Here is a 10,463-nt window from a genome sequence, read left to right as displayed (position 1 = left end):
CCACGCTCCTTACCTTGAATATCCATGGTGACAGATGGCTATTGTTCTCCCTTCTCTTCTTATTCAAGCTTTTATGAAAAGGAACGATCTGGGAAAGAGTGAGACTGGCTCTCCATCTGATGTTCAGGTAAGGATGGCAGAAAAGTTTTGATAACGTTGAATGGGAGGAAATGAATATTGCAAAATTATTTTGCATTTTACCAGGAATCTGGACAAAGAAGGAAGTGGAGTGAGAATCACTAATGGAAAGTCAACATCTAACACTGATATGCACAATCACCAGCAACGGCAGAGAGAATGTCCATTCTTAATGAAACCCAGTTCCATCCTTCTTTGTTCCTCCTCTTGGGTATCCCAGGGCTGGAAGATGTGCACATCTGGATTGGATTCCCCTTTTTCTTTGTGTATCTTGTGGCAATCCTGGGGAATGCTACTGTTCTGTTTGTGATCCAGACTGAGCATAGTCTCCACGGGCCCATGTACTACTTCCTGGTCATGCTGGACTCCATTGACCTGGGCTTGTCCACAGCCACCATCCCCAAAATGCTGGGAATCTTCTGGTTCAGCCTCAGGGACATATCTTTTGAAAGCTGCCTTTCCCAGATGTTCTTCATCCACTTCTTCACCGCCATGGAGAGCATTGTGTTGGTGGCCATGGCTTTTGATCGCTACATTGCCATTTGTAAGCCCCTTCGGTACACCATGATCCTCACCAGCAAAATCATCAGCATCATTGCAGGCATCGCTATTCTGCGGAGCTTGTGCATGGTGGCTCCATTGGTGTTTCTCCTCCTGAGGTTGCCCTTCTGTGGGCACCATATCATCCCTCATACCTACTGTGAGCACATGGGCATTGCCCGTCTGGCCTGTGCTAGCATCAAACTCAACATAATATTTGGTCTTGGGGATATGTCTATTTTATTATTGGATGTGCTTCTTATTACTCTTTCTTATGTCAGGATCCTCTATACTGTCTTCTGTCTGCCCTCCTGGGAAGCCCGGTTCAAAGCTCTCAATACATGTGGCTCCCATATTGGTGTTATTTTAGCCTTTTTCACACCAGCATTTTTCTCTTTCTTAACACATCGTTTTGGCCACAACATCCCCCCATATATCCACATCCTCTTAGCCAATCTATACGTGGTCGTTCCACCAGCCCTCAATCCTATAATCTATGGGGTCAGGACCAAGCAAATTAGGGAGCGAGTTTTAGGGATTCCTTTTTTTTTAAAAAAGATGGTTAACCATCAGTAGTCTTAGAATGTCTTACTGTTCATATTTTTTCCATATGCTCATTAGAAGGAGTTTGTTGTCTAAAAAGATAGTAGGCAGGGACCAAACATGAATATGAACAGTAATGACATTCCTTTCTCCGTAATCTTTTAAATTTAATGGTAATAATGAGATCATTGAGGATAATATTATAATCTGTAAGGATTGCATTTTTTGAAAAGTACTTATATGTATATTGTTGGATCATCAAGTTAGCAATCGAATAAACAGATATCAGACAAATTAATTAAATTAAACTAACCTATATATTCAAAGCCTCTGACTCTAGATAAAGTAGGAAAACTTTAATCATCTAAATAGACAACAGACGAGTTCATCTACTGGTACATTAACAAACAAAATAATATTATCATATTCAGATATAAGTAGATATAAAATTAATAACATTAATCACTAGGCCTTTGGATAAAATAATCACAGTAAGAAAAAATTTTTCTGAAGACTTTTTAGAGGAAGAATATAGAGCTTGAAAATATGTGTTTTAATAATCAGAGGATGAATATTAAAATTATCTGCTTGGCACACTTAGGTTAGACATCACTGGTGTTTACCAACATTTCCAGTTTTCTTTTTCTTCCAGCAATGTGGGAGGATTACACGTGTCCAACCTCTCACAGTTCGACTTTGCCATGCGACTTGCTATGGCAAATAAACTATTTGTAGAAGCAACTTAACTTGTGTCAATTCTAAGAGGAAACATTTAAAAGTGATTGTGTGCTTCCCTGTTTTCTCTACTCCCACTCTCATGTACCCTGAAAGCTTTTGTTAAGATGCCATGTCATAAAATTCTGATGCCTTCATCAGAATAGATCCCTGAGTGACTAAAATACAGTCCTTCCCCACCCCAAAAGCTGCATTAGTTATGTAATAGGAACAAGAATTAAACCTTTGATCCTTTAACACACTGAAATTTGGGAGAGGGTGGGTGTTACCTCAGTGTAATCTAGCCTATCTTGAATGATATCACACTCACGGACAGGAAACTGTTCAAATATATATATTTAGCCAAGAATAGCCAAGATTCACCAAGTTTCTCCTAAGGAAGAAAGTTGGAAGACTTAAACTGCCAGAAAACAAGACATTTTCCAAAACTGTTGTAAAGACCTGTAAAAAAGCTATAGTAATTGGGAGGGTGTGGCTTTGGTGCAAGTATAGAAAACCAGCCCAATGAAACCGAATCGAGAGTCCAGAAACAGACCCTCAGATATATGCTTATCTGAACTATGGCAGAGAGAACATTGCAGTATAGTGACAAAAGATGATGTTTTCAATAAAAGATACTGGATCAATTGGAGAGGCGTATGAAAAAGTAATGAATCTTGATATTTATCTCCTGTCATACAAAAAATCATTCCCAAATGATTGTAGATGTAAACTTGAGAGGAAAAACAATACAGCTTCTGGGAAAAAAAGAGAGAATATCTTCGTAACCTTGGAACAAGGAAAGATTCTAGAATAAGGCACAATTACATACACATATACATGCTAACAATACTGGAAACATATTGATTAGTCAGTGTATATTAAAATCAAGAACTTCACCAAATATAACATTAATGGGAGAATAGGCAAACCAAATGGCTTGTATTACAGAATTCCCATAAATTGATCAGAAAAAGAAACACCACAACATAGAAAAATTAGCAAAGGACTTCTGTGGGGATTTTGCAAAGGAGGATATCCAAATTTCTAGTGAACATGAACAGATGTTCTACTCCTTTAGTCATAAGGGAAATATATTTAAAATCACTAAGCAGTTCCTCTATACACTGACCAGAATGAACAAAATGAAAAATGTAAAGTGGTAGCAAGTATGTGGAACAAGTGGAATCCTCATACATTGCTGGTGAGAAGGAAAATTGGTAAAATCATTTTAGAAAACTGTTTGGCAGTATCTCAGAAAGCTAATCGTGTATATACCATATGACTCAAAAATTCCCCTCCTGGTTATATAGCCAAAAAAGTTGTTACATACATTCATCTGAAGATATGTACATCAATGATCACAGAGCACTATGTGTAACGATCAACAATTGATACAGCTCCAATGCACTCTAATAGTAGAATGCATAAATAAAGTGTGATATATATAAACAGTGAAATACTATGGAGCAATGAAAATGAACAAACTATGTGTATAACAGTATAGTGAGTGAAATGAGCCAGACAGAACAAAGTTAAATTATATAACTTTGAAGGTTTTTTTTAATATATATATATATATATGAAGTCCAAGAGTGGTAACACCAGGGCTGAATTGTCAAATAAGATTCATATAAACCAATTTCAAAGTTTCCAATGATTCAAAGAATACAGAAAATCAAAATGTTTCCATGAAACATTCTTCCCCTTGAGAAATCGGATATTGCCACATGCACTCTCCACATTTCTTCTAATTTTTTTTAATTAATTAATTAATTAATTTATTTATTTTTTAAATTTTTTGTTTATTGCAGCAACATTGGTTTACAACATTGTAAAAATTTCAGGTGTACATCATTGTACTTCTATTTCTGCATAGATTACATCATGTTCACCACCAAAATACTAATTACAACCCATCACCACACATATGTACCGAATTATCCCTTTCACCCTCCTCCCTCCCCCCTTCCCCTCTGGTAACCACCAATCCAATCTCTGTCCCTATGTGTTTGTTTATTGTTGTTATTATCTACTACTTAATGAAGGAAATCATACGGTATTTGACCTTCTCCCTTTGACTTATTTCACTTTGCATTATACCCTCAATGTCCATTCACGTTGTTCCAGGATTGATCACATATTAGGCCACAAAACAAGTCTCCATAAATTTAAGAAGATTGAAATAATACCAAGCATCTTTTCTGACCACAAAGGTATGAAACTAGAAATCAACTATAGGAAGAAAATCAGAAAAGCCACAAATACATGGAGATTAAACAAAATGCTACTGAACAACGACTGGGTTAACGAAGAAATCAAAGAAGAAATCAAAAAATACCTGGAGACAAATGAAAATGAAAATACGACATTTCTTCTAATTTTTGATTTAACATGTGAAGTTTGTTTTGAGCAATGTATGTGTAGAAATGAATTACATAGAATGAGTTGTTTTGTTTATGGTATATCCCCATCTTATACCACGTTACTTGTACAGATTATTTATTATTTTCCATTATCTTCCAAGAGAAAAAAATCCTTTGCTTCCTAGTAAGCAAACTTAGTCTATGGTGTTAGAAGTCAAGATTGTGGTTACTTTTTTGGTGTATTAGTAACTGGGAGCTGATATGAGTTGACTTCTGAATTACTGGTAACATCCTGTTTCTTGACCTGTTTGATGTGGACACTGTGAAATTTTATTAATCCTATACTTAGTGTTTTATACATTTTCCTAGAAAGCTGTTATACTTTAATACAAAGTCTACCAAAATAAATCCAAGAAATAATGAACATAAATTTTAAAGGTAACACCTAAAAGTAAAAAACTTTATAATTTTGTACAAGACCACATAAGAGGAAACGTTCGTGATTTTAGCTAATGCAAAGTATTCTTAGGTATGACACTAAGGCACTATTCTCTAAAGAAAAAAAAGATAAATTGACCTTCATTAAAAAACAAGAACTTCTGCTCTTCAAAAGACACTTTTAGGGAAAGAAAAGACAAATCACAGACTGAGAAAAAATATTTGCAAAGCACATATATGATGAAAGACTTTTATCCAGAATATATAAAGAATTCTCAAAAATCAATAATAAGAAAACAACCCATTCAAAAAATGGGCAAATGACTTGAACAGGCACTTCACCAAAGAAAATTACATGGACGGTAAATAAACATATAAAAAGATGCTCAGCATCATTTGAATTCAGGGAAATGCCAATTAAAAACACAATGCGGCAGGGCCAGCCCCAGCGGCCTAGTGGTTAAGTTCAGCAAGCTCCACTTCAGCTGCCTGGGTTCAGTTCCAGGCCGGGACCTACACCGCTCTGCTGGCGGCTGTGCTGTGCTGGAGGTCCACACACTAGAAAAAATAGAGGAGGATTGGCACAGATGTTAGCGCAGGGCAAATCTTCCTCAGGAAAAAAAAAAAAAAACACAATGAGGTAGCTCTACATCCTACTAGAACGGTTTAAAAATATCCCTGAGAATGCCAGCAATTGGTGAGCATGTGGACCAACTGATACTCTCATATACAGGAAACATCAATGCCCTCAGCCAACAACCAGTAGAAAAAACAAAAATACAAAACAAAACTAGAGTTTATTACTTGCTACAGGAAGGGAAATCACACAGAGTGATGACGCGGTGGTAGTCTCAGTAAGAGTGTGGAAGGAAGAGTGGGACACTGGCTTTGTGCTTGTTTTGGGGGTGCTTTTCAGAAGTAGGTGGTTTCAAGAAAAGGGACTAATTCTATTATTGAGTATCATTTTTATTGAGATATAATTAACATATAACATTGTGTAAGTTTAAGGTGTACAACATATTGATTTGACACATTTATATTGCAATATGATAGCCATTGTAGCATTAGTTAACACCCCTATCATGTCATATAATTATCATTTCTTCTAGTGGTGGGAATAATTATGATCTAGACTCTTAGCACGTTTAATGTTTATAATACAGTGCTGTTGTCTATAATCACTGTATTGTGTATTAGATCTCCAGGACTTATTTATCTACTACTGGGAAGTGTGTGCCCTTAAACAACATCTCTCCCATTCCCCCACCCATAGCCCCTGGTAACCACTATTCACCTCTCTGTTTTTTTGAGTTCAGTTTTTTTTGATTCCGCATATGAGAGATATCACAGTATTTGTCATTCTCTGTCTGACTTATCTCACTTAACATAATGTCCTCAATGTCCATCCATGTTGGCGTAAATGCCAGGATTTTCTTTTTTCTCATGGCAAATATAATTCCATCATAAATATGTAAACCTATAAATTATATGTATATATCACATCCTCTTTATCCATTCATCCTGTGACGGATACTTGGGTTGTTTCCATATCTTGGCGATTGTGAATAATGCTTCAATAAACATGGGAGTGCAGATACCTCTTTGATAACCTGTTTTCATTTAGTTGGGGTATATACCTAGAAGTGGGATTGATGGATTGTTTAGTAGTTCTATTTTTAATTTTGGGGAACCTCCATATCTTAATAATTTTTGTATAGAAGATGACAGCAATGGAGTGGGGGCTAAAGCTATCTTTGATAAAATAGCCGTAGTCACTCATATTAGCCAGACGGACACCTTTTTTTTTTTTTTTTTTGGACAGTATTTTTATTTTTGTTTCTGCTCAGACATGATTATTAAAGGGTCTTGTTTTTATTTCATTCTATCATCACTGACACAAAGTGAACTTGTCTGATATTCACGTTTTGTGAAATTGTTCATGTTAAGTGGGCATTATCATGATCAAGATGTTAGTGCCAGACCAGCTGACTGCAGACAGCTGTTGGAGATACTTTGTGGTTTCTCAGGAGAAAACCAGTCTCTTATGATTCTAGACACAGTACATAACCTTTTTGTGATGTCCTCAAATAATATCTGTTTCTATTTTACTTTGCAGTTTTTATTGTGCCACCTTCCAACTCCTTTTTAAAGGAAATTGAATTAGAAAGCCTGGAAGTCTTACCGGTTATCTGAATTTCTGTAGCTCTAAAGTTAGCACCATATAACTTAAAACCTAACTATTTGTATGTTTATAAGTGGTTAGTATTATCTTTGCAACCAGAACATAAGCTTCTTGGGGGGACGGCTCGGTGGCCCGGTGGTTAAATGCACTCGCTCCGCTTTGGCAGTCCAGGGTTTGCCAGTTCAGATCCCAGGTGAACGCCGATGATGCCTGGGAAGATTCCACACAGAGTCATAGTCATAGGGAAAATTTCTCCAAATTCTTCATCCTATTAAGACTCTTCAAATGTTATGTACATATTTATCTTTATATTATATATATATATGACATCAGTTTCTGAAGTATAATAAATATCAATAAAATTATGGATAAAAACTATTAAGCAATTAAGAAAGGAATGAAAAAATCTGTCATGAGTATTAAAAACTTGTAGACCTTGATGTAGGGATTTGTACATGAATTTGTACATGAATTTGTTAATGTGACCAATGGAGTTAACTATCTGCAAATAAAAAGAATCATTTTATTCTACATAATCCTGTCTATAATAAGTACTCTATAGAGGTTATAGAGGAAAGGAATCCTAAGAAAATCTTGTAAGTAAGTTGTCCAAAACTTTTAGATATTCTATAAACTTTCACAGTGACTGTTTTGATATTAATCATGTTATATGTTCTAGATGGGATATTTAGGGGAATTATGAATGAAATAATACAAAGCTCAGAGTCTTTTTCCCGTTGCAAGATTCTGTAGTTGAGAAACACATTCTCTTTTCCCTAGATTAAAATGTATATCTCTGAAACAATTTATGTCAGTCTTTTTTCAAAAAGATGCTTGAAACTCACTCCCTAATTTGCTTAGTCCTCACTCCATAGATGACAGGATTAAGGGCGGGTGGAACAACAACATACAAATTGGCCAGCAGAATGTGAATGTATATGGGAACATTCCTGCCAAACTGGTGGGTCATGCAGGAGAAAAAAGCGGGAGTAAAGAAAGCTAGGATAACACAGATATGGGAGTCACATGTATTAAGTGTTTTAAGTCTGGCATCTCAAGAAGGAAGAAAGAAGACAGCTTGGAGTATTCTCACATAGGAGATGACAATCAAAACCACGTCAACAAACACCATTGATATAAGAATTAATCCAAATATAATGTTTACCTTCACATTGGCACAGGCCAGCTGAGCAATTCCCATGTGCTCACAATATGTGTGGGGGATTATTCGGTGTCCACAGAAGGGAAGCCTCAAGATGAGAAACACCAGAGGGATAACCAAAGTGAAATCAACACCAAACACCACAACAAGAAAGAGACCAATAGTTCTGTTAGTGAGAATCAGACTGTATTGCAGAGGGTTGCAGAAGGCAATGTAGCGATCAAAGGCCATGGCAACCAACACAACGGACTCCATAGCAGTGAATATGTGAATGAAGAACATCTGGGTGACACAACCCCCAAAGCTAATTTCCCTTAAATTAAATCAGAATATGCCCAACATCTTGGGGATAGTGGATGTGGACAGGCCGAGATCAATGGAGGCTAACATCACTAAGAAGTAAAACATGGGCTGATGAAACTGTGTTCATTCTTGATCACAAACAGGATAGTCATGTTGCCCACAAGGGCCATCAAATATACAGGACAGAAAGGAAACTTGATCCAAATGTGCATCTCTTCAAGGTCAGGCACTCCCAGCAGGAGGAAAGAGGAGGGATGTAACCTGGTGTCATTTGAGGGGGACATCCTCTCTCTGCTCTTTTAGAAACACAGAGAAACAAATAATCAAACAATTTAAGATGTCAATCAACATCAAATAAAAGAATACAATAAATTTGGGCAGTAATCAGCAGGAAATTATGCAGGAGATTATATGTCAGCCTTTAAAGTATCATTCATTCAGACATTCAAAAATATGTACAGTTCTGCTGAGTGTAGCGAACAAATCAGTCAAAATCTCTGATTTCATAATATTGTTATTTTGGGGATGAGACAGACAGTAACCAAATAAATAAAAAATATGTTTATGTATATGTGTTTATATACATATATATATATCAAGTAGACGTAAGAGATATAAGTGCTTTAAAGAAAAACAAAGCATGACAATTGGATAATGACAAAGCTGGTGTCATTTTAAACTTAGGATCACAAGGGCAGTCCTCTCTAACAAAGTGATATTTAAGCAGATACATGAATGCAATAAGGGGATGATTTCGCTTAGAGTTAATAATAAACATTAAATATATTTAAGATGTAGAATGACACTTCAACTAGATTTCTAGAAAGAATACTCCTTTAGCCCTGTGGAGCATGAACTGAAAGTGCTGACAATTGCTCTTCTCTGATAAGGCTGTGACAACAGGGCTTTAGGAAAGTCAGTAACTCTCTCTCTCTGGGGGGATCAGGAAGCATGTTTGTGAGGATCAGTAAGGAAGGAAATCATCTCTTCCTTCTTATTTCATTTTCTCCTTCTTCCGTGATACATGGCTTCAGTGGTAAGTTACATGGCTTGGGGTACCTCTGCCAGAGAGGTTCCCTGAGCCTCTTGGCTAAGTAAGACTCAGGTAAGATGGACAGATCAATGAAGTACTTACATCCAAGGGCTTGCTATTAAAATTTCTATAGACATTTATTTAAAAAATTCTGAATAGAAAATAAAATGTACCTTGTTTTAAAACACTGTTTGATCTATACTTTTAAGAAAACTGAAATTAAGAAGAAACAAAGACTTTACCTCTACCAGAAATGTTCAAACAACACCGACCTTATGCTCCTCTGTTCCTCACAGCTCCAATCCTATTTCAGGGGTTTTTGTTTCTCAGGCCTCCTGTCCCTCATTTCCGGTGCCTCACTCTCTGAGCCCAGCCTTGGGCAGCACCATCTGCCTTGGCCATGACCGTGATCCTTTTAGGATCAGACTAGAGAAATATCTCCTCTTCTGACTTCATTTTATTTGTCATCCCTACAAAGGAACGTTTATGCTTGTATTGCAACAGGCTTCCAATCCCCAGCCCATCTCCCACAGAATCATTAATCCTTAGGGTCTAGAAGGATCCTCTTCCTGAAAGAAAATAGTTGATCCTCCTGTGACTACATTTCTGAACCAGGGGATCTGTGGCTGCCACCTTCTATTATTAGTCTCTACTCTGACCATCACCACAGACCCTATTCCTGAGCTTCAATTTGGCCTAGCAGCATTAACTCTTAAAAGATATTGACTTTGATTTATAATAACAGAAGCAAGACAATTTAATTGAAAATGTATGACATAGCCTGGAGAAATAAAGAATATAAAATAATGCTAGCACTATGGCATGTAAAAGTGGTTCTGAACAGCAGTGAGTGGGAGGGCTCCAAGGCCTTCTGTGCTAAATAAGGGGAAATAGACTGTGCACATGCCAAATCTTTTAGAATTATGTTCATAAGTGGAATTTCATGGAGATTAGAGCATTAATAGGTTTTTATGTTCTCCATCACATATTGCATTCTGGACTCACACACAGGGATCCAGCATCCCCTCCCCTGGGACCCACCAT

At 36.7% G+C, this 10,463-nt stretch overlaps 1 protein-coding gene and 1 pseudogene across 1 annotated transcript; one reads left to right on the top strand and one right to left on the bottom strand.

Moving 5' to 3' along the window:
* The first annotated feature begins 297 nt into the window (after positions 1 to 297).
* On the top strand, positions 298 to 1,956 carry LOC101408166 (olfactory receptor 52E8-like). The gene is made up of 2 exons (XM_004418621.2): positions 298 to 1,206; positions 1,828 to 1,956. Exons 1-2 carry the CDS (start codon positions 298 to 300, stop codon positions 1,954 to 1,956), a joined length of 1,038 nt encoding a protein of 345 aa, XP_004418678.2.
* A 5,776-nt stretch (positions 1,957 to 7,732) lies between these two features.
* LOC101388784 (olfactory receptor 52E4-like) lies at positions 7,733 to 8,670 on the bottom strand (annotated as a pseudogene).
* Positions 8,671 to 10,463: the final 1,793 nt, after the last annotated feature.

This window comes from Ceratotherium simum, chromosome 7, assembly GCF_057802395.1.
Source record: "Ceratotherium simum simum isolate JZ-2026a chromosome 7, ASM5780239v1, whole genome shotgun sequence".
Taxonomy (NCBI): Eukaryota; Metazoa; Chordata; class Mammalia; order Perissodactyla; family Rhinocerotidae; genus Ceratotherium; species Ceratotherium simum.
This window is presented reverse-complemented; position numbering and strand designations above follow the sequence as displayed.